The sequence below is a fragment of the Marmota marmota genome, unplaced genomic scaffold (assembly GCF_001458135.2).
Source record: "Marmota marmota marmota unplaced genomic scaffold, marMar, whole genome shotgun sequence".
NCBI lineage: Eukaryota > Metazoa > Chordata > Mammalia > Rodentia > Sciuridae > Marmota > Marmota marmota.
In genome coordinates this window covers 6,871,136-6,895,265 of record NW_025999944.1, presented here as the reverse complement: position 1 = coordinate 6,895,265, position 24,130 = coordinate 6,871,136, and the positions used below count along the sequence as shown (strand labels likewise).

At 49.4% G+C, this 24,130-nt stretch overlaps 2 protein-coding genes across 9 annotated transcripts in view; one reads left to right on the top strand and one right to left on the bottom strand.

Moving 5' to 3' along the window:
- R3hcc1 (R3H domain and coiled-coil containing 1) overlaps positions 1 to 24,130 on the top strand; it is a 35,980-nt gene that overhangs the window by 5,034 nt on the left and 6,816 nt on the right. For 2 of the 6 annotated variants that reach the window (XM_015499480.2, XM_048801584.1), the window contains exons 2-9: positions 1,185 to 1,250; positions 9,366 to 9,493; positions 9,870 to 10,007; positions 10,646 to 11,267; positions 12,121 to 12,290; positions 13,383 to 13,453; positions 14,072 to 14,167; positions 15,176 to 15,452. In XM_015499480.2, the coding sequence (XP_015354966.1) occupies positions 1,185 to 1,250; positions 9,366 to 9,493; positions 9,870 to 10,007; positions 10,646 to 11,267; positions 12,121 to 12,290; positions 13,383 to 13,453; positions 14,072 to 14,167; positions 15,176 to 15,306 (1,422 nt within the window). In that variant the 3' untranslated portion in view covers positions 15,307 to 15,452. Of the gene's footprint in view, positions 1 to 123; positions 717 to 1,184; positions 1,251 to 8,063; positions 8,206 to 8,747; positions 9,011 to 9,365; positions 9,494 to 9,869; positions 10,008 to 10,645; positions 11,268 to 12,120; positions 12,291 to 13,382; positions 13,454 to 14,071; positions 14,168 to 15,175; positions 15,453 to 24,130 lie in introns of those variants that run through there. The other 4 variants (XM_015499481.2, XM_048801583.1, XM_048801585.1 and 1 more) reach the window with 4 other exon arrangements.
- Loxl2 (lysyl oxidase like 2) overlaps positions 16,518 to 24,130 on the bottom strand; it is a 58,748-nt gene continuing 51,135 nt past the window's right edge. For all 3 annotated transcript variants that reach the window (XM_015499478.2, XM_048801582.1, XM_015499479.2), the window contains exons 10-13: positions 22,379 to 22,494; positions 21,532 to 21,668; positions 18,492 to 18,603; positions 16,518 to 17,889 (exon numbers count right to left, since the gene is read on the bottom strand). In XM_015499478.2, the coding sequence (XP_015354964.1) occupies positions 17,810 to 17,889; positions 18,492 to 18,603; positions 21,532 to 21,668; positions 22,379 to 22,494 (445 nt within the window). In that variant the 3' untranslated portion in view covers positions 16,518 to 17,809. The remainder of the gene's footprint in view (positions 17,890 to 18,491; positions 18,604 to 21,531; positions 21,669 to 22,378; positions 22,495 to 24,130) is intronic.

Here is a 24,130-nt window from a genome sequence, read left to right as displayed (position 1 = left end):
TTGGCTTGTACGTCTTTTAAGTTCTTTAGCATTAGGGTTTTTTTTTTTTTTTTTTTTTTCACATGCTGTATAAAATTATCACAAAATTCATTTTCACATTTCCACATGGTTTGCAAAATTCTTCTTTTGTGGGAGGTTTCTTGGAGGGAGGGTCTGTGCTCGCCTCTACCCCATCCTGGGGCACCCAGTTAAGAACCAGGTTTTATTTTGGACAAGATATTTCAATTTCAAGAAGCTGGGGGGAAACAATGCATAACTGAGATCACAAGAAAAAAGACTAAATCTCAAGGGGACAAAAACAAAGAGAACCTAAACCCAGACAAGCTGCTCTATGGCTGCCCTGAGGTGGACGGTGTAGAAACAGAAGGACATATAAATTTGCAGCTACCCAAGAGTCAGAGATGAGCCCCAGGACCCGTGGGAACTGGGGAGCTGAAACCAAGACGTACCTACTACTGTGACGGGATTTTTTGTGTCCCTCCCAAATTCTTAGGTGGACTCCAAACCCTCCAGGTGTGGTATAAAGATGAGGGGTTTGGGGGAGGCCATTGGGTCCTGGGGGTTCTGCATCATGAATGGATCAGTGCTCTTCAGAAAGCAGCCAGAGAGCTCTGCCTGGCCTCTTCCACAATTTGAAGGCACAGGAGGTGCCATCAAAGAACCAGGAAGCAGAACTTCGCCCACACCTGGATCTTGGACTTCCAGCCTCCAGAAATGTGAGAAATAAATGTTTGTAAAAATTGTGCCCTATATGCGTGATAAGAATTGTAATGCTTTCCACTGCTGTCGTGTAGTTAAAAAAGAGAAAAAGAAAGAAAGAAATGTTTGTATTTAAAGCCCCCCAGTCTATGGTATTTTACTACAGCAGCCTGAATGGACCAAGACATCTATTGCACTCTGAACCTTACCAAATATACTCTATACACATGTTTTAGGAGATTTTGTGTAAGAAGAGCAGAAACCTAAAGAGAAAATCCATAATAACAACACTCAGAGGCAACACTGCCCACATTTTAGTCTACCTTCTTTCTCTATTTTTTTCTGATGCTGTCTATTAAACAGATGAGATCAATTTTGTGTCATTTTTTTTCATAACTTAAAACTTTTAAATGTAGACACTTCCTATGTCATTACAAAGGCTTAGTATTTATTTCTGACATTCATTTTCCCTCTATTCCCTTTAGACACCGAGACAACAGACTGATGGGACATTGACTCTTGGACAGAGAAAAACAAACCTGGACTTGGAGGTAAGGCCATCCCTCCTATCCAAGGAGGAGTCAACCAACTGCAGATTGAAACGTTTTTGTTTTTTTAATTCTACCGGTACCAAACATGTATAGACATTTTCTTGTCATTATTCCCAAACAATAGAATATAATAACCATTTTACATAGCATTTGCAGTATATTCATTCTTATAAGTAATCTAGAGATGATTTACATATACAGAAGGATATATGTAGGTTTTACACAAATTCTACACCATTTTACATAAGGGACTTGAATATCTGCAGATATTAGGATATACAGGGATCCTGGAACCCACCCTACGTGGACCCCAAGGGATGACCATGGTGTCCAACATCTGAAAAGTCATATTGTTTTAAGGAGACCTCAGCAGAAGCTTGGAGGCTGAGATGGGGACAGGTCTGAGCCCTGCAGCCCTCTGGAGAGAACTCTGACCCCATCTTGGGTTCTTTTACTCCGGCCTTTTAAGAAGAGCCTAGAACTCAGCCAAGACTATGGCTATGGTCTCTTGGGAACTGGGACAACAAAAGCACCTGAGATCTAGGGGTGTGTGGGGGCCTCCCCAGCTGGGGAAGTGCATGCGGAGGCCAATCAGGTAGAGCATGGCCTGGCGAGGGGACTCCTTCCCTCTCCTTCTAGTCCCTCCTGTCCCCATCCCCCCCTGTCCCACAGCTTGCTTCCTACTTCTGCCCCTTCTCGACAGCCTTCCCACCTCTGCCCGACTCTGCCTTATTTATTTTTTTTTTTTTTACTCCTAGGGTCCCCAGGGAACAGCTGTTACTTGGGAAAATTTTTAGTTGGTTTTATTGAATTTTTAGTTAAAACAACTGCAATCAAAGATAATCAGATCCCATCAAACTCCTAGATTTTCAGTTTTTGTTCCCTTTGTCACCTGCTCCTGTGCTACCTCTGGAACAATGCAAATGACAGAGGCTTTAGGAGATACCCCTGTCTAGTCCCAAATTTTAAGATGGCACTTCAAGTGTCTTCCCTTTCAGCACAGCACATTTAACTTTCATTTAGATCCTTTAATGAATTTGCAGAGTTGTTTTAGGTGTGAGTTGGGTAAAGAACATATGATAATATTTTGCTTTTTGAGTACATTTAAATGTTTGATATAATTCTACTATCCCACCTATGGCTTGTCGAAAAAGCTTTGTCAGGTGTTACTTCTATGACCGATTTTTTAAAGAGATTTTTCATCCTGCCATTGTTATGTTTTTCTATATAGTTGAGGGTTGAGTTTATTAACAAACTTGCCTAACTTCTGCCAATTACTAGGAAAAAATAGAGCACTTACTGATTTGGGCATGGTTATATGCCCTTCTCTCCTGTCTACACTGTAGAATTATTTTGAGTTTCTGCCCCAATTTGTTATGATGAAAATGCTTTTGTGTTTTTTACATCTATAGCCTTCTTTTTGAGATTTATGTGTGTATGCCATTTTGTTGCTGTGATTACATCAGTTCATCTGTTCCAAGTAAATCAAATGTTCATCACAGGCCTTGTCTCTCATGAGACTCAAGTCTGTGAGTCATTTATTTTTATTCATCTCTTGATTAGGCCTATGATTTTTAGTAGCTTTTCAGAAAGGATGATGAATGTCAAATCATAATTCAGAAATAGTTAGGAAACAAACTCTATTATCTAGCTTTTCATTACTATAATGAAATGCCATAGGTAGGACCCTTTATAAAGAAAACAGATTTATATAGATCAAAGTTTAGGAGGTTGCAATCCCAAACATCATGATTCAGGTTCTGGTAAGAGTTCCCCCTTGGCTGCATCACACCATGATGGGAATGTGTGTGTCTCTCTCCCTCTTCTTATAGTCACTTGGGTTCAATTATAGGGGCTACACCCAAGTGATCTAATCTAATCTAATCTAATCTAATCTAATCTTAACTCTTCCAAAGGGTCCCACCTCTAAATGCCACCATCTGATTAAGTTTTCACCCTCTTAATACCATTAACATAAGATGTGGGACATTAAACTCCTATGTGAGTTTGGAGGAACAAGCCATATTCTGACCATAACACTGACTCACAAGAACATGGAACAAAGAGACACTTGGTAGGTTCTAGTCAATGAACTAAGGCCAAAATTGGGGAAGGGGAGCCATTTATGAATGAAAGAGGGGAGAGGTGAAGGGAGAGAAAGATGCCAGGCTAGGAAGAGAGAATTTTCTTTTTCTAATTGAGGTGAAGAACTAAAGGTTGTCAAAGAGGCCAGCCTGGGCAATCTATTCTCAAATAGAGGACTTTTCAGATATTTGCGATTTTACAAAAAGTCTGGAGAAGTGAACTGTGCAGGAACGTGTGCTCTCTGCAAATGGAGTGCAGGCCACCTCCTGCAGCAGACACTCTATGAGAGATGACTTCCAGGGCCACCGCAGGTGGAGAAGACCTCTCCACTGACGTCACAGTCTATAGAATTTCTGGTCTTCATATTTTCCTTTGAAATTCTACAGATATTATTCCCTTTTCTTCTGGCATGAGTTGCAAGGAAAATCTACAAGCTGCTGATTTTTCCCCTTAATACTATGCCTAAATCATTGTATAGCTACAGTTTTTTCACAATCATGAGACAACCTTTTTTTTAAAATTTATTTTAGTCATCAATAGACTTTATTGATTTATATGCGGTGCTGAGAATCGAACCCAGTGCCTCACACATGCAGGCAAGCGCTCTACCACTGAGCCACAACCCCAGCCCCCATGAAATAACCTTTTTAAAATCATAATCTGCCTCACTATTTTCTGGAACAACATTTTAATCTCTAGATTCATGTTTTGTTCTGTTTAAAGAAAATATTGTTGCCTTTTATTTTTGTCCTGTTCCAGAAATTTTCTTTCTCAGGTGTTTCAATTATTTCATTTATTAAATCTCCAGGCCTGTGCATCTCCATCTTTAATTGTTTTAATATCTTTGCCTTTTTCTTTGATTTTCATTTAGTTTTTCTATGTAAGTTTTTTTTTTAATGTCTGGGAGTGACTTATTCACAAAAGACTTCTTATAATTAGATTTTTAAAGTTATATTAGTTTATGAAAATACCAAATTTAAATACCTAGTTTTCATTAAATTTTAAATTTTCATTAACAAATGTAATAATTTTGCTTACATATCTAATGTATTTCATGTAAAATGAGAACAACTATAGTTCAAGATTACAAAACAATTTTCACTTAAAACTTTGATTCTAGTTTCCCTCATATTTATCATTATTAGATATTTCAACTGCACTTAGAAATTTGATCTATTTGGTTTTCCCTTTTTAAATTGAAATCCTTATTGAGATGGTTGTAAAATCATGTGCAATTGTGAGAAATAATACAGAGAGATCTCACATATTCTTTACCCCGTCCCTCCAGTGGTAACATCTTGCAAGCTTTAAGATGATATCATGACCAAGATATTGATGTCAATACAATCTGCTAATCTTCAGATTTTTCCCATTCGACTTGTACTGGAGTATGTGTGCTTAGCCTGATAAGAGTGGATCTCATGTGTAGGTTCTTGTATGCACCACCACTGTGCAAGGCTGGAGCACAGGTTCCTCCTGTGTGACTCCTTTGTCATGCCCACTCCCTCCTGCCTCTTCTCTCTGCATTGTCACGCCCCTCCCCACCCCGGTCCCCTATTCCTAACCCTTGCAACCACTAACCTCTTCTCCATGTTTAAAATATTGCTCTTTCAAAAGTTTATATAGATAGACTAAGTAACATTTAGGATAGGATTTTTTTTCCACTAAGTTGTCAAATATATATGTGCAAAGTTGTACATTGTATCTCCTTATTATCTGCTGCCTGCAGGGTCTGTAACGATAACCCCAGTTTTATTCCTCATAATACTAATTTGTGTCTTCTCTTTCCCCCACCATGTCAGTTTTATTGTGAGGGGTTTCTCAATTTCATTGATCTTTTCAATGAGCCAGCAAATCTGTGTTGATTTTCTCTGCTGTTTTGTTGATTTCTGCTCACTATGTATTTTCTTCCTCCTATGTTCTTTGCTAAAGTCTAGGCTACCCATTCCGCTCCCTTCAGCCTTGAGTGGGAGGGGGATCCTCGTCACTGTTGGGTCATGGTTACAGAGCTTCCTGGCTAGGTGGGGGAGAAGTGCTACACTGCTGCTGCTAGGGTGGCTTCCACGGACACCATGCGGGTGGGTGGCTTCTGATCAATGATAGAAGTCCTCCTGTCCAGTAGGCCTGATAGCACCCTCTGTTAGCACCATAGAGGGTGGAGGAACAGGTCTCTGGGAGTCTCTAGTAACTCTGCTGGGGCTATGACTGCCCGGAGAGGATGACAGTCCCAGGTCTCAACTTGGCCCTCTCTAATGTCATGTTGGTGGGAAGGCGTGATGCTCGTGACACCAGCTGGGGGTGACAATCCAGGTTCCTCACTTGACCTTCCTTCCTGCAGGCAGAGGGGTATGGCTGTCAGAGAAATCTTTTTCTCAAAGCTTTCTGTCTTGCTAGGCCACTCTTAGGTATTTTGTTGAGGTCTTGTTTTGTGTGTGCTTTTTGGTCTGTGTCTGTTGGTGTTTCTGAGTTTCTGGCTTCTTGAATCTCCAGGCCTGGGGATTTGAGGTACAAAGAAAATTCAGGAAACTTATCTCGTTATCTTTCTTTGGCTCCCAAGGCCCTGACTGGCAGGCTCTCTTCTCTCTATCTTTGAGATCTGGCTAAGCTTCTTTGATATTTAGTGTCCAGGCTCTTCAGTTGTTTTGGGGGAAGGAACAGAAAGAAGTATGTCTGCTCCGTCTTCTCGGAAGTTCTCATTTTCTTTAAACAAATAACCCACCCAGCAGACCACGAAGCAAATGTGCTGATTTTAAACAACTCTTACAGATCTTAAAATATCGTAAGATTGGTTCTCTTACAAATCTGGTCAACTTTTCTTACATCTGCCCATTTAGAAGAACAAGGCCAAGATACATTTCATTTTTAAAATTGGAATCACTGCCCACAGTGCCTGAAAGATTCTAAGCACGCCAAAGCCATGAAAAGATTATGAGGACTTTAAATAACAAACATAAACTGAATATTCTTAAATTTAACCTTCCTGGCATTCAAAAAGACACTTCAATGTGAAGAGGAGTTTGTCAGTGCCCTTAGCATCTTCTCAGACCCGTCAAGGTTGCCAGAGCCAGGAGAAGTGGGTCTGGGACACCCCTGCCCAAGGCAAGGGAGGTTGTCCCAGGTTGCTACTCAGAGTTGCTAAGGCAGCAGGCGACTCCAGGTCCATCCCTTGAGATGTGACCACTTGCAACCCCAGGTCACATGCCGACATTCCTTCCATCATTTTTTGATCATGCTTCCCAATTGGGCTGAAACCCTGCTCCTCACCCCCAGCTTCTCCCACCGACAGCTTCATGTAGTTTAATCAAGTTCCTGACTTCTATGTATGGCTACAGGTCACAGTGTCAAGAGGCTTCTGATGACATTCTAGAGATGGAGAGTCTTAATCTTGGGGTGTCTAATAGCAGGGGCATGGCAGCAAGGTGAGAGGTGGGTTTTGAGGCTAACTCTGCACTCCACAGTCAGGTACCCCTGGGCTAACTTGGTGCAACCTCCTGCTCTGTGGGTGACAGCTATCACCTAAAGGGATTCCACCCCAAGTTAGATGAGTGTGGTTTGTGCAGCTGTTACTTGTGCAAACAGCAGTTACTGTCATTTAACTCCACCACAAGATGTGTTTTCAGTGTCAACTCCAGTTGGATGCACACGATGAGGTCTTCGACATCTCTCCACAGCTCTCAGGGGTACCTTCCATCCTTTTTCATGGAAGTTGGATGCCAGGCTTTCTTTTTCTTCCTGGAGGAATATGAAGCAGTTATTAACTGAAAATTTCTTCTGCTTTTTCATCAGAATTGTCCAAGATGCTCTTATCCTCCACCTTTTTCTTGTTGTAGAAATTCCACAGATCCTTTGTGCTGCTTCTTGTTGTTTGCTCACCTTTGAATGGTCCCCAAAAGACATTCACCTGCTATTTGCCCCCAAATTGTGTGCACAGATGCACTTTGATCCTTTTACCTATCAACCTAGGCATCCCTAGATGACCTCTCCCCCGGAGGAGCCTGGACACTGGTATTACCCATTCAGCCTCTCAATTTCCTGAAGTATTGTGTTACAGAAATGGGGGGTCATGGGCAGCCCTCCTCTGAGGACTTTGTTTCTACTTAGACACTTGGGAATTTGTTGAACACCTCTGCAGTGGGCCAGCTCTAAAGAGGTGGGCGTGGCTTGATTCCCCGAGTTGATGGGGGACGGGCCAGGGTGGGGGAGCGGTGGGTGGTGTTGTTTCTCCACTAGGGGGAGAAAAAGACCATTTTGCTGAGAAAGTTAGGCCTTTGATTTCTGAGTCGGGCTGGACCTTTTCACTAGGTCCTACTTGGTCTCTAGCAGCCAGGTGGGCTTGTTTCTCAGCTTCATACCTGCAGTCAAGGAAGCCTGGTCAGATACAAGGATGGCATCTTGCCGTCTGTTCCCACTTCCGTGGAGCCAGCTTAGAGCTGGTGAGGCTGGGGGCAGTCAGAAGGCAGATGGTGTCCCTGTTCTTTCTTTGTCCCCGGTGCTGGAGGACCCTAGGTTGGACACTTCAGAAAGAATACTTGTAATTTCTCTCTGCACTTATTTGTCTTGGCTCAAGTTTTTAATCCTCCTTGATAGATATCAGGAAATTCAGCTTTTATAAATGTGGCAACACTGTCTCTTTTAGAAATACTTAGGGAAAAATTGTGAAACCAAAATGCATTTTATTTTTCTCCATTTCTCCACACTCACGTCTCCTTTCCCAGTTGGCCTTTGCAGGGACAGCCCTCCCTCACCATCCTGCCTATACTTGACTGCAGGGCCCACCCGGAGTATCCCACCCATGGACCCAAGTTGGCTCTTAACTCAGGACCCTGCTTTGCTCTGAGCGGCTCTGGATTTCTGGATTCAGGGTGACCAGGTATTTACATTTTAACACTTCTCAGAGGTCAGGATTCCAACCCTGGTCTCCTACAGGATAACAGTCCACCCCACAGACTGATAGCAAGAATTTGATCAAGGTGGGCACAGGAATGACTTCTGGATGCAGCAGGGCAACATAAGTCGACCTGCAAATCATGCGAGTGATGGCCCCGCCCAATTACCCACAAGGCAAGCACAAATACCTGGTGCTCAGGAGCGGCTCCCTCTTTATTCTTGTTAGTTCCCTGCGGAGGGAAACCTAAAATCCGAAAAACCTAGTGCTGCCTATCTAGGGTACAGTAGCCTCTCAAAAGTGTCTGCTTAATTGATTCTAGAAGATAGTTACGGGGGAAAATACAGAACAGATTTTGCAATCAGACCCACCTTTGCTCAAAGCAAGATTCTAGAATTCACTACCAATGCAACTTTCTTTGTATGCGGTGCTGAGGATCAAACCCGGGCCGCACGCATGCCAGGCAAGCACGCTACCGCTTGAGCCACATCCCCAGCCCTACCAGTGCAACTTTGGACAAGTCATTTCACCTTTGTGCGCCTAGGTTTTCCAGTGAATATATTACCTAGTCGCGTCCTTTGGAAGAAGACGGTGAAGTTTGTGTTAGTCGCAGGGGTGTCCCTGCCTCCATAGGTGACAAGAACAGGCCCCTTTGCTGCTCCTGCGATTCGTCCCCCAGGCCGCGCGGTGGCGCTGCGGCTCCGGGGAGGCCTGGGGCTTTCGCAGGCGAGCGGGGGCGCGCATGCCCCTGTGGACCCTGACAGCAGCGGCGTCGCGCAGGGCGGCCTTGGTGAGTGCTGCGGTTCTGGGGGCGCACGCCCGCGTCCGCTGGCTCCGGGGTGGGGAGGACAACTTGGAGGCGTGGAGCAGGCCCGGGGCAGCCCCTGCGGGCGGCGCGCGTGAGCCGGAGCCAGCGAGCGCAGCGCGGGATGCTAGGCCAGCGCTCGCCGGGAGACCCTCCCTATCCACCGACGCGGGGGAGACCCGGCACAGCAGTCCTCTGCCTCCGAGCCTGACTCCTCAATTGCTAAAAAAGACACCCTGGGCCCGAAAGCATCTGAGACCTTTTGGGCACCGACATTTCGGGGTCGTGGGCGGGCCCAGGTCCTGAGCTCTGATCCCCGGCCCTGTCTGTCCCCCTACAGGCTCTCTCATCAGTCACCCTGGCCCTTCTCTGCTTGGACGGTGTTTTCCTCTCCTCGGCGGAGAATGACTTTGTCCACCAGGTCCAGGAGGAACTGGACCGTTTCCTGCTGCAGAAGCAGCTGTCAAAGTATGTGGGGGATGTGAGGGGGTCCTTTGATGCTAGGAAGGGCAGGGTTTGTCCCCTACTCTGGATGCAGCACCCATGTAACTGGCTGGCAGCTTGCCCTGGCCTTTTGTCCTAATATATTGGCCCTTGGCCTCTTCCAGCTGCATCTTTCCATTGTGATTCTGAGCATCACCCCAAGACTAAAGGGGCCTGCTCAAGAATGAGGGTGGGACCAGTAACTCCCTGTGGGTACCTGTGTTCAGGTCCTTTGCATCCTGCCTGGGGCCTACTGAGGCAGAAGGAGCCTGGTATTAAGCCACCATTACCCTGGGAGTGGACCTGGTAGGAGTCAGGTCCCAGAAGCACCTGCTCAAGACTTCTTCTGTTCCCTTCCTAGGGTTCTTCTTTTCCCCCCAGTCTCTAGCCGCCTGCGGTATCTGATCCATAGAACAACAGAGAATTTTGATCTCTTGAGCAGTTTCTCTGTTGGGGAGGGCTGGAAGAGGAGGACAGTGATCTGTCACCAGGACATCAGGTGTGTATCCTACTGCCTTAGAGGGTCCCCAGCAGTCAGTTCCTGGCCAGTCCCTGGGAGGGTGGTGTTTGGCAGGATCCAGGGCTGGGTGTAGGCCCCCCATCCCTAGTCCTAAGATAGTACTGCCTTTGGTTTCAGCAGTTGACATGCTTTACTTGTGTAACTCACTTGGCAAATTCAATTTTTCATTTGGGCCAGATGAGATAAAGAACAATGTAAATAGTGAGGAGGGGTCTGCCCCTCTTCTTGGTGAGCATGGGCCCCAGAGAGACCATGGCACAGGAAGCACCTGCCAGGCTGCTAGTCATCTCTATTCCCATGCGCATCTCACAGGATGAGCATCTTATCATTGTGACTCTAATCCTAGTGTTTAAAGTTATGTGCTTTTCTAATAACGTAATTCCTAAAAGCAAGTATTTGCCTTATGCACTGTGTAACCAAACATTCAGCCATCTTTGATGTAAAGAGTAGTACTGAGGGCAAGCTGGCTGCTTTGGACTAGTGAGAGATGGCATTCTGCCTCCACCATGTTCTTCACAAGGGATTTTTAAGGGTCAGTTTGGTCTGGGTGGCTCAAGTCAGCCATTTTCCTGTGGGCCCCAATATTCTTTGATCATTTCCTCCTGTTCCTGCTCTAGGATACCAAGTTCAGATGATCCCTCTGGCCCTTACCACACTCCTGCCTCCCACACCAGAAAGTACCCTGGTCCTCGGCCCACCCCCAACCAGGCAGCGGCTGCTGGTTCCCGGGGTGCACGGGCTCGCCGATGGCATCGAGGACGCAAGCCGGACCAGCCTTTGTATGTGCCCCGGGTGCGACGCAGGCAAGAAGAATGGGCAGCTCCCTCTACCCCAGTGGTCAAGGAAGAGACCCCAGCTGGTGGGGTCTCTGAAAAGCCTGGAGATGCTGGTGCTGGGGACCCTGATACCCATCAGGGACTCACCACGTTGATGACTCAGGGAACAGAGCACCTGAAGGACCCAGGCCAAAGTTGTGAGAAGGAGCCGCTGCCGGAGCCAGTTGGCACTGAGCCCCCAGGACCCGAGAGTCCATCAGGGAAGGGATGCGGGGTGGAGGCTGCCACACAGCTTGGGTCCAGCCTGCAGCCGGCCCTGGAAGAGGGGAATGGGAGTCAACTGGAGCAGAACCCAGTGGATGAGGAGGAGGAGGAGGAAGAGGAGGAGGAGGAGGTGGAAGCGGAGGAGGAGGAGGAGCCTGGCAGCTGCTCTGAGGAAGATTGCAGTGAGCTGCTGCGGGAGGTGATGAGGCTCTTGAGCCCAGAAAAGGGAGGGCGGCAGTGAGGTGGGTGTGGCTGCAGGTGGATGGGGACAAAGGGTCATGGGGTGGAGGGCTGGGGATGTGTGGGTGGCTCAGGCCTCGGTGTGGGGTGATAGGCAGCATGGGGGTGGAGGTGTGCATTTAGATCCCAGCTCAACCGTTTAGGAGCTAGTAGATGCCAGGCTTGTCGTTTTGCTTTTCTAAGTCTGTTTCCTCATCTGAGAAAATAAAAAGGAATAGATTTGCAAGGTCCCAGACAGAAAGTGCAAGTGCTTTTCATGCACTACAGAGAATCACTCTTCTACCTGGAGCTTTGTCTTCAAATCATATTTCCTTGGAACCATGTTTCTGTCCCTGAGGTGGGCCGTGGGTCTGGTTGGTAGGATGGGCATACTGGATTGCTATTTTGAACCTGAAGAATGCAGACTGAAAGGAGTCGCTTACATATCACATCATTAATAAGGGAATGAAAGATCCTGGACTTTCCCAGCTCTGTCTCTTACTAACTGCAACTTTGGGCAAAACTTCTTAACTCTTTGCCCCTCAGTTTCCCCATCTGTAAAGGGGGGGTATAGAAGGTACTTTTCAGGCTTATGTGAAATGTAATGTGTGCAGGTTCCAGTTCCCAGTGGGGACTCCATCAAACCGAGTGCACGCCCTAAAACTCCTGAGTCCTGAGTGGCCCATCCCACTCTGAGATCATGTTATCATTCTCAGACTCTCGCCAGCAGGGATCCCTCCTTCCAGCAGAACTGTCAAGGGTGGTTTTAAAACTGGTTGTTTGGGTCCCTGTGTGTCTGAGCTCCCCTTGCCAAAAAGTCCGATTGCTCCTAGATCACAGACAAGCTGACTGAGAAGGAGATCCAGATCGAGAAGGTCCACCTGGACACGTCCTCCTTCGCAGAGGAGCTGCCTGGGAAGGAATTTGCCCACGTGGTGGAGATCTATGACTTTGAGCCAGCGCTCAAGACTGAGGACCTGATGGCGACATTCTCTGAGTTCCAGTGAGTGCCAGCAGGTGGCAGGGAAGGCATGGTATTGCCTTCTGGAGAGGAGCTGGGACAGCCCTTTGTTGTCTGTCCCCGTCCCCCAAGTACCTAATTCTGCAGGAAGAAAGACAGAAGGTGGGCATGTTGTCTTGGCTCCTGCTCCCCGGCAGGTCAACCTGGCTGTGGCTGGGGAAAGGGACAGGGGAGAGCAGGGGTTTTGGTTATAGGCTCGGCTGCTGATACTGGGAGGCCATCAGTCCCTCAGGATGTAGCAGCCCTTCAACTGGCCAAGGGTCATCTTAGTGTGGGAACTCTTTTGGGGGAACTGGCTCAGGATGCTCTGACGGGGGCCAGAGGGATTCATCAGAGGGGACTTCACAGTTACCCTGATTTCCCTTGGATTCAACCTCCCGACTTCTGTCTTTTTCTTCTCCTCTTCCTTTCTTCACTTCTCTTTTCCTGTGGGGGCCTTTTAAAAGCCCTTTCCTGCTGGGTCCTTACTCTGTCTCTCACACGTCTTCCCTTGCTCTCTCAGCCTGACCTGGAGGGGCAGCCCAGAGGGGCATGGTTGCTCTTATCCATCCCTGTTGGTGTGGCCAGATGCGGCCACCAGTGACCTCCTTAGCTGCATGGGCAGTGCACCAGAGGTGCTGGGACAGCTGCTTTCTGTCTTTCCCAGGCACAGACCTGTGGTGCCTTCCTGAGCAATAGGAAGAATGCTGGCTGAGAGTGCCTGGACCTGCTTGTTTCAGGTCCTGCTTCCCTGACCACCATGGAGGCCTTTAGCCTCCAGCCTTGGGGCCCACCCCCAGCCCGGCCATGATGGTGCCTACAGGGAATCCCCCTTCACCCTTGGCCTTGTGCTGTAGGAGCTCTTCAGATCCTGGCTCCTTCGGTGCTAGACCCTGGGACCTGCTTAATGGATTTATAGGGTGGTATTTGTCTCTCTGAAGCTGACCACATGCTCTTGAGAGAAAGCTTGCTGCAGTTGGTGTTTTGAGGTCCCAGTGCTCGAAGATCAGGTGGGAGGGAACTTTCCTATGGCATCCAGTGGGAAAGGGCTTGGCTGCTGACTTCTGTAACCTCCTGTGCCTTCTTCCCACACAGGGAGAAGGGGTTCAAGATTCAGTGGGTGGATGACACTCATGCACTTGGCATCTTTCCTTGCCTGGCCTCAGGTAAGGTGGCTTCGTGTTGGGCTCAGTCCCCTCTCTGACCAGAGGGAGGGCCACCCATGTCCAGGTGCAGGCCACGCCAAGCCAGGGGCCTGTGTGGTTCTGCTCCCAGCACTAGCTAGAGCTCTGGGCTCTGTCACAAATAGCCTGGGTAGGCAGGCCATGTCCCAGCCTTACTCTCCTCATCTGTAAAGCAGCAGAAGGCAAGGACCTGTCTTCCCACTGTGTCCTGTGGGAAGGTGCTCTGAGGTGGAGCATGACCGGGGCAAGGAGTGCAAGTGTCCCTGGGGGGTTTTAAGTGGTGAAATGATAGTCTGATCTCAGCTCTGGGGCTTTCAAAGGCAGAGTCTGCCTCACCCAATGTGAGAGTTACAGCCTCGCTATTGTGGCTCCTGCCTGTGGGCTGAGGGCATACCTAGAGCCCAGGTAGTCACTCCCATGCAGATCTGCAGGGCTCTGGAGCATGAGGTGAACTGGGGCTGTTGTCTCTCATCCAGCCAGAGTGGTGGCAGAGCAGTCCTGCCCAAGCTGGAGCTGGGTGCTCAAAGCTGCTGTGCACTCCTGGGCCCCAGGGATCTCATGCAGCAGGAGGGGATTTCTCCAGATTCACTCTTTCCCCAGCTGCTGATGCCCTGACCAAGGAGTTCCCTCTGCTCAAGATCCGGCCTCTCACACAGGGAACCAAGCAGTCCAAGCTCAAAGCCTTGCAAAGGCCAAGTAAGAACACACTGTCCCTGGATGGGGGGGTGGGGGGGGCTGTGCACATGTGTGTTTGGTTTGGGGGTGAGGAGCAGGCCTTCTCTCTCTGTTCTCCTCTTTCAGTTCCCTGCTCTTTATGGGTATAGCAGCCCATGGAACCTTGATCCTGCCCCAGGGGGCCTGGGAGCCCAGGGCAGTAGCCCTGAGAGCATGGAATCTGCCATGCTCAGCAGGGTTTGCCCTTGCCTTCACAGCCTCTTCTGAGCATTACTCCAGGGGAAGCTTGGTCTTCCTTTCAGAGAGCCATGGAAAGCACACCTTGCAGGGATGAAAAGTATTTGGGCTTTGGGGTCAGCCCTGAGTGAGACCCTGGCTCTGTCACTCATTCTGGTTGACCTTGAGCAAATCACTTTGAGTTTCTTCCTCTGTAAAATAAGCAGATTGTATGTGATAGACTGGAGGCTTGGATTGAGGAACACAAAGACCTGCTTAGAGCCAAGAGGGGCACACTGAAAGTGCCAAATAAATGTTAGTTCCTGCCATTTTCTCTTTGAGAACACACGGGTAGGGATTTTAGATGCCAGTTTCCCATGACTGCAAAGTAGTGGCCTACAAAGCAGGCCTAGGGGGAAGACCAGCCGGGGCCATCTGTGTTGAGGAAGGTGATGTGGTCTTTGTCTCAGATTTCTTGGGAACAATAAATATCCTGTCTCCACCAGACATCCCATCCTGACTTGATTTCTCACCCAAAGGCCCTACAAAGCAGGGAGGTGGACAGGATTAACTGCTCTAATCCCCACTGGTGGCCAAGAGATGAGAGGTTTGGGTCAGGATTCTACAGGGACCCTGGAACATGGAGGCCTGGAGACTTGGCCAGCTCCTCTCACAAGCAGGAGGGCTTCTGTGGGCACAGCTGGGCCTCTGGCCCCACACATGTAACTAGATGTCAGCTTCGTGCTTTGTTGCTGGGAGAAGCAGCCAGTCTTGATCCCAAGTACCCCCCACTGGGTGGGGCCTTCCTTTCAGAGCTCTTGCGTCTGGTGAAGGAAAGGCCACAGACGGATGCTGCGGTGGCCCGAAGGCTGGTGTCCCGGGCCCTGGGCCTCCAACACAGAAAGAAAGAGCGGCCTGCTGTCCCCAGTCCCCTGCCGCCCTGAGGCCCCAGTTCCTAACACCACAAGCCTTTACAGATGCCGGGACAGCTCTGTGCCACCGTTGGAGCTTCACTGTGGGGTGGTCGGCTTTAATTTGGTCTAGTTCCACAAATTGAGGGAAAAAAGAAATAAAAGCTTTTTAGTTCTAATGTTTGCTTTGAAATGTGATTGTCTGCGGCAGGACACTAGGGGGTGCTGTGCCATCTGCAGTCCCATCTATGCTATGGGCCTATGGCTTTTGAAGGCCAGCTCACCCTAGGAGGCCTGGAGGATCACATCTGGGCCTTGGGGGACATTTGCAAAGTCTACCCTACATGGGAGGTAAGTTGCTCCTGCTCCGTGCCATCTGCCCAGCACCCTCTAGTAGGTCAGGTATGCCAGCCGGCGATCCTTTGTTGTAGAGCAGCTGAATCAAGGTGATACTCAGGTCCAAGGCTCTGGCTGGGCTCATCCCCGTGCTACATGGTAGTGTTACAACAGGCTCTTTGCAGAAAGAAACACTAACAGAGCCAAGAGGTGAGATCTTAATGCATCCGAGATTGCTTCCCTTGCAGGAACAGATGCAAGGGTGTTCTGGCACAGGCCCAGTGCCCTCGTCTCTTCTGGCTTGGGTGAGAGTTGGTGCTGTAGGGTCCTTGCCTGAAGCTTTGGTGTCACTGTGGACCTGATTTGCTGGGCCCTAGCACACCCTTTACATTTGGGAGCCCCCTAACTGTGGCTGTGTTACTCACCCCACTGCCACAGGAGAGGGCTCAGGCGCCTGCTCTGCTGATGCATATGCTCTCTACCAGCTTTGGGAAGCTGCCTGTGACTTTTTAAATCTAGTCGTCCCACAACAACTATGTCCCTGGCAAATTTCAGCAAAAAGCAGTTCAGGAAAAGTCATGGCTAGATTTTTGTGATCTCCCTGGACTGCTCAGAGGGCAGCAATTGTTATCCCACATTGGACTGTGGGGGACATGGGAGCCATCTCTGCATGGTGTGAAACTGTGAAACTATAAAGCTCCTTTTCAGCAACAGAACACAGGAAGCTCAGGGCCTGCGCACACTGGTTTAGACGAAATCTGGGTGCACGTTGTCTCAGTCCACAATGCAAGTAGGTATAAGTGTGATAAGACATGGGTTTGGTGAGTGTTCTCATCACCCAAACCCAGGTTATAACACAATGGGATCAATTGAATTGAAGCGATAGAAAGATGACTCACACAAGTGGCTGGTTTTTCTTTTGAGCTATATTTTCAAAGGCTCAGATGCCTGATGTTGAATGCCCCTAAGTTACTTTGTGTTTCAAAGATTGTGAACATATAATAATGGTACCTTGAAAGAAAGAGGGAGCAGGGGGGAAAGCACCAACTCTGAGTTCACTTAGAAAACACGTGGCATCTATATAGTAGTCCTCCCTTATCTAAGGCTTCTCTTTCTGTGGTTTGTTACCTACAGTCAACTGTGGTCCGAAAATATAAATGTAAAATTTCAGATGTAAACAATTCATAAGTTAAATTGAATGCTTTTTCTGAGTAACATGATGAGCTCTTGCACTATCTTGCTCTGTCTAGCCTGGGAGGCGCATTTGTCCAGTGTATCCACACTGTATACACTACCCACTTGTTAGTAACTATCTCAGTTATCAGATCCACTGTACAAATACCACAGTGTTTATGTTCAAGTAACCTTGATTTTATATAATAATGGCTTCAAGTCACAAAAGTAATGATGCTGGTGATTTGGATATGCCAAAAAGAAGCCATAAAGTGCTTTAAGTGAAAAGGTGAAAGTACAATAAGGTATTTTGAGAAAGAAACCATATTCACATAATTTTTATTACAGCATATTGCTATAATTGTTTTATTTTATTATTAACTATTGTTGCTAATCTTTTAACTGTGCCTAAATAAAACTTTGTCATAGATATGTATATATAGGAAAAAACAGTATATATAGGGTTCAGTACTGTACGTGGTTTCAGGCATCCACTGGGGGTTTTGGAGCATGTGCCCTGTGGATAAGGGGGACTACTGTACTTAATAAGTGTGACTAAAATTGACTAGAGGCAGTTGGCTTAGTTGGAAGACAGGTCTAGATATTCAAGTTAGCTGGAAATGACCTAAGAGAAGGAGCAATGGGATTTAGCCTGACCACCTCTGGGCTGAGAAGCTCACATTTGCCCACGTGTAACTGGAGAAGAAAACAGTCCTATATGATCTGTGCAGAGTCTGGTGGTGCCAGACTCAGGGTGGACCACAGCTTGGGTGGGTCAAGCTGATGACAGCCTGCGTTACCACCCAGGGTCCTGGGTAAGGCTGGATCTCAGAACTGCTCCCATAGCCCTTTGGACAAGTCCCAGCCCCCAAGGCCTTCCGAAGCCACAGAGGTCAGGCAGCAGCACCTGGTGAGTGAGGGAGCTCCCTCCTCCTGAGCTGGGTCTGCACGGGGCAGGCTGTGGTGATTAGTCCTCCCAGGGAAGATGTACTGTGACCTGAACACGGGAGGTGACCAGGAGCCTTCTCTACTGCGTCGAGAGCTGGTTATTTAAGAGTCCACTGAACTGTTCAAACTTTTGTTCCGTCTCATCACTGAAGGAACCACCTGGGAATCGGGGAGAGAGTTTGGCAAATTAGATGCTCAGCCCCGAGGGCCTGAACCGAGGCCACCTCTGAGCACCCATCAGGAGCAGGGCCAGATATATAGGGACCCTGTTAAACTCAAGTGTATGTGTGAATAAATGTGGTCTAATTTTTACTGTCACCAAGAGTGAGGTCCATCACTTTCCTGCAGAGGAGAAAACTCTGCTTTTCTTTTTGTTCCCCAGGTCGTATAATCCAAGGGAAAAGCCTCTACTAGAGACTAGAAGTAATTCTTGACAGAAGAAAACCTGATATACAGAGCCCACAAATTGTTGACACCCACATTTTTGAGGTCAGATGCATAAAGTTGGTGGCCTCCACTCCAGCCCTTAAATGGCTCTGGGGTCTGTTCTTGCTGGGCCGGCTGTTTCTGTCCCACCCTCTCTCTGTGGCCAGGGCTGGCTGTGAAAACTAAGTCGCAGCCCAGGCCTGAGTCCGGGAATGCGGTGCTGGCCCAGTTCCCCAAGCTCTTTGCCCAGATGAGGAAGCTGCCTCTGCTCTTGCCCATTTCTTGGAGGGTGGGCTGGAGCCTGAGGAGAGGTGGGAGCAGCCCAGGGGCCTTACCTACGTGGCAGTTGTACATCCAGATGCGGTGGCCATCGTAGCGGCTCCTGCACTTCATGATGTTGTTGGAGAAGTCAGATTCTGGGACCTCATAGTTGGGGTTAATGACAACCTGGGGGAGATCATGCCACAGGAAGTTGCTCCCTCCTTCCCAGGCCGTCTTCCACCTCAGGCCTGGGCTCTGCCAAGGCCAGCCCAGCTTTCAGAGCTGGGGACCTCAGGAGAGGGGAGTGTGGCAGGTGCCGAGGAGCAGCTGGGGGTGAGACTGGCCTGGAGGAGTGGGACCTTGTGTCCCTCTTTCTTGGTATAAGAAAAACACACCTTCAGCAAGGGTCACTTTCCTCCTAGGAAAGCGGCTGGGCCTTCTGCAGGAGGAGGAAGCAGGTTGCCGAGGGGGAGTGGAGAGAAGGACTGTGTGGTGTGGAACACGAGAAGAGGGGTGCTGGGGACAGGACACACCCATCCCCCTCTCTGGGCACTGGGGCTGGACTTAGGTGGTCCTGAAGTCTTTCCTTGCTCTGCTGGCCCAGATCTGGCTTGGGACTGTTGGTGGACTCTGGACCCCCTCTGCTATACCTTCTACCCCACCCGCCTGCTTCCTTCCTGTTACCCTGGCTGAGTGGACACAGCTAGAAGCAGCAGCAATAGGAAGGACCATCATTCTGAGGGGTCTGGGAGGGACAGAGAGATTCTGGGTGAGCAACCAAAAGAAAGGAAAATGAAACTGGAGGCCAAGATGAGGAGACAAAAGCTGTATGAAGGGGACATAAGTGACAGGGCTTCCCTCAAGGGCTGAACACACTGGAAGGGCTGTGTTTCCCACCTCCCGGTGAACAGGGTGGGGGGAGTATGCTTGTTAAGGAATATTCTAGGTATGAGGTCCCAGAGGGCCCTTTAGCAGATTGCCTGGGTCCTCCCTCAGAGATGCTTTAGGAAATGGAGGCCCACCTGGCCCCTCCTGTGTCCTGGCTGGAGGCAGTCACTCTGAGGACCTGTGTCTGGCCTGGCTGGCCAGACCTGCCAGAGGCCATGTCCCACTGTGGTAAATGCCTCACTCTGGGGTGGCCTAAATGTTCTTTGGTCTCTTTTCTACCCAACCACCCTGGTTGTCCCCTTGCCCCACCCATGTGACATAGGGCAATCACTATCTCTCACACTGAGGTTCAAGCAGTCCCTTGCCCACCAAGTATCCCTGAAGTGTGGCCATGAGGGCAACAGGATGCATCAAGGATACCCACTGGGCTGTTAGGGCCCATAAGATCCACTTGGGGATGAAGATGAGGCTGAAATCCAAGGGCTCCACAATGCCACCCCACTCTCTATCTGGGGTTCTAAATCTCATGAGCATTTGCCAGAAGGACTTTAATTTCCCAAATTTCTGTGAATCTTTGAAGTGACAAGAAAGAGGACAAAGCAAAGACCACAAGAAACCTAGTGGCCCTTTCAGTCCTGTCTCAGTCTTTGGGCACTGGTCCCTACTTGGAGCACACATTCCTTCTCTCCCAGTGCCCTGTCCTGTCCCTGCAGCAGATCCTGGTGCCCACAGGTGGCACTGTATCCAGAAATGGCCAGGCTTGCAGACATCTAAGATTCTGTGTTTATAACAAGGGAAATATTTCTTTCATCAGAGGCATTAACATGCCCTGATTTTGTTTGCTAACTGTATCATTTAGGGGTCAAAAACACATAATACGGAGTTGAAGTAACAAGAGTTTGCCTGGCTGTAAAATGTGGATAATTCTAAGGCTCCTTCACTGGGAGATTCAATGAGACAGGCTGCCTGGCCCATCATAAGTCTTCAATAAATCATAGTTGTTGAATCAATGGCATTTTTCAGAATACAGGATGATACCCATTCACTGGCAAAGACAAAGCAGACTGCCAACATGGGCTACCGGGCACTGTGTACATGCACAGAGCCACAGATATTCTCTTTTTAAAAATAAAGAGCACTCTGCAATTTGGCTGGGCCTCTCCAGGTCTGTGGTTCTGGGATCATGGGTAGAAAAGTACTTGGCCATCTGATTTCCAGCATCTGAGGCTGCCAAGGAGATCTCTCAAAGCCCTGTGGTCACTTCTCTGCAGATGCAGGTTCTTCAGGGAAGCATATGGGGTGGGGACTCAGCCAGCTGAGCACCTCCTTGGGAAAGCCTCCAAGGACACCCGCTTTGCCACCCAATGGGGGCACACTGGGAAGCGAGATGGGTGGAAATGTGTTGAAATGAAGCTTCTGCAGACAGGAGCATGGCCATGTGCCAGAAGGGGAGTCAGTGGGGTCCAGTGTCCTTTGTCTCCCCTGCCAAGTGGGCCCTGGTGAAGCATACCACTGTGTCAGAAGCTGGGAGGCCAAGGCTCCCTGGCTACTCTTCCAGGCTTGCCCTCCCCAAGGGTGGAAGCCCTAGGGAGTCCCCACAGTACAGTCATTGGCCAGGCTATCCCAGCTTGACATTCTACCATTATAGATGGATTTCTTTGCATGGAGAACAGCCCCTCAGCAGAGCCTCTTTTATGACCCAGGAAAGAGACAAACACACGTGCACGTGAGTGTTAGAGTCTGGATGGCGCCTGGCATTTTGCCAGAGGGAGTGGTTTGTGAAGTAACGCCAGCGAGCCATTAAGTGTGGAGATTCCTTATTGGTTGACTGCTGTATCTAGTTTATGTTAATTAAGATAAGCTGTGTGGAATGTATATATACCCCTCCTGTCCTACAATAAACGGCTCCCACTCCTGCTGTATCAATGTACACAAGTTGCTCGTCACCCCCCGGTTATTTTGCTGCAGCCGGACTGCGGCACGTGAGCTCATATTGCTTTCAGCCTCAGCACAGTAGGGTGGGGGGCACTGGGATAAATCAGGGTGGAGGGGAGAGAAGTTCAAAAAGAAGCCAAGGGTGTGGTTGTTAAGAGTCCATGGAACCTGTTCCTGGCTCAAGGACTAAAACAGCTTGCAAATGCATTTGGATTTGCATGTGCCAGGGGCTGAGTGAATTGCATTCTGAGGCTGCCTCCCTTCCTCCCATGAGCAGGGCCCTCACCTTACCTGAAACAGGTAGTCTCCAGGGGGCACGTCGGTGATGTCGATCCACTGGCAGTCAATGTCATGGCGGTACATGTCCCAGCAGCCCATGGTGATGCCTTGCTCACCAAAGTTGGCGCATTCGTAATTCTTCTGAATGTCTACAGGTAGGGATGGTGTATGTGGGGGGGGGGGCTGTTACCATGTACCCACGACCCCCTGCCTCATCTCTCTTCCAGCCCTCGAGCTCCCACCTTTGCTTCAATGAATAAAGGACTAATCACACACACATTTATGCAGCTGCTGTGCCTGGCACCTGTCTGCTTGTGCAGACAGGCTCTAGCTCCCCCAGCTGCCTAGGCAGTGGGTATAGTGAGAATGCACATATCTCTCCTCGAAGGACCCCCGGTGTCAGGGTAGTGGGTGCACCACCAGGTCATCACAGTGCAGGTGTGGTGACCATTAGGTGACCATGCCCTGCCTGGGGAAGCAAGTGAGAGAGGGTGGGCAACTCTTGTGAACTTGGACGTGAAGGATCATAGTCTGGTGGGGGAGGGGCCCTGGGCCTTGGGACACCTGGGAAGAAAGGTTTCTGGCAAGCAGCAGGAGGCCCATGTGAGTCAGCCAAGGGTCTGTACCTGACTGGCAGGCCATGGGCCCTAACAGTGCCTGCCCGCACAACTCTGGGGGAAGAGGTGCCTTTAGAACCAGGTTTTGCCTTCTACCTCACGCCTAGCAAAGGCCTCGCATGAAGAAAGGTCATGTGGAGAGTCAGCAGTGGCCAGGGGACACAGGGGTGGAAGCTGGCACAGGGGTGGAAGCACTGGAGCCCTTATGAAGTCCCCATGGTCCCCCCCCCCCACAAGCCTACCTCCTTCACATTCTGTGTCCTCCAAGCAGAAGCTGGCCTTGTGGCCCTCTGCCACCTTGGTGCCATTGAGGTTCAGCAGGTCATAGTGGGTGAACACTTCCATGCTGTGGTAGTGCCTGGGGGCCGGAGAGAGGACGGGAGGGGAGGTGTCTCTAGCCACTGTCACCTGCGAGCAGTGGCTCAGCTGGCCATTGGCCTGAGGGAATCTTAAGCAGTATGGTCACTGGGTGGCCAGGGGAGAAGCAGGAAGGGCAAGGGAAAAGGTAAGGAAGGTGGTGACCATGGTGCTTCTCAGAGAGCGTCCAGGCTCCAGAGTCAGCCAGCCTCCCCCCTCGCCGAGCCTCGCAGACCTCTATTATTTTTAATAAGCGGGGGCCCTTCTGAGCCCTCAGGAGGCCCTCCCCATTTGCTTTGTACCCTTTCTCTAGACTTGATTAAAAAATCATATTCCAGTCTCTTTTAAAAACATTTTTAAGGTGGTAGGGAGGGAGAGAGGATGAGAAGGGGGAGGTGCGGTCAGTAAGTGGGGGAGTGGGAAAGAAGAGGCATTAAGAAACCGTGTGTGGCCAGAGTAGGACATGCACGCATTCTGGGGACATTCATGCACTTCATCTCCAGACCCTGGGAACTGAATGACGGTGTCTGTGCCGCTTGTATTGAGCAAATGAAGCAAGAAGGGGAAGGAAGAGAGCCAGGGAGGCCCTCTGGGAAGGAGAAGTGAGTCATTCTCAGGGAGAGACATGGGCTATGCCTGGGAAGGCGCATCCGGGGTTCTGGAAGGGAGCGGGTGGAAGGGTGCCTGTGCAGACAGGCTCTAGCTCCCCAGCTGCCTGTCCACAGCAGTCCATCTCTTCACTGGGAGGAATTGAAAACAGATGCAGAGTCTAGGAAAGTGTCACGTTTGGCTCAGAATAAACAAGGCAAACATGGCTGCTATGTGGAGCATTCTGGAATCCCTCAGTGCCCAGGACCAGGGCTGAAGGCACTGGGCTGGCTTTAGCACCATCCCAACCTGCCACGCGTGTTGCCTGGGAGTGTCTGCCGCTATCCCAATGTGCGTGTGTCCACCATTACAGGGATACTTGGAACAGTGAAGAAGAAGGGGCGAGTCTGGGGGCAGAGAGACCTGCTTTTGTTTACGGTAGACCCCAGTTTCCTCTTTGGGAAAGAGGAATCATAACATCAGGCCCTTGCAGGGCAGTGTGAGGAGCACATAGGTAAATGACAGAAAGGCCTCATGAGAGACTGGCAACAGGGCGGGTGCTCAGTACCTGTCAGCTGTCTCATTATCACTGCCATCAGCAGCTGTGGTGGTGGCATTTAATACTACCTAGAGTCGGTATTACTCTCAGGCCTTTGGCGGCCCCCACGCCCCATGCCATACATAGTGGCCTCGAGCTCCCTTTGCTGTACAGCGGCAATGGGGGGCAGAGGGAAGAGGGGGACGGAAAGTGGGGCTTTCTGAGGAAATTAGAGGCTCTCTTTCCTTCCTCCTGTGTTTGCTGTGCTAAAAATAACGCCAGGAGTTGCTAAGTCGGGCTTCCCCCAGGTCACTCATGTTTCTGGGTGAGGTGGAGCCGGGGGCCCTCGGAGAACACTCACAAGGAGCATTTTGTGGCAGTCCAAGTGATGACTTTCAAAGAGTCTCTTTTGGCTTCCTGAAGGAGCCCAATGAGACATGAGGTCTGACTCATGGCCCAAAAATGTCTGCCTCTTTCAGAGAGGGGCTTATGTGACCATGCAGACCGGCTG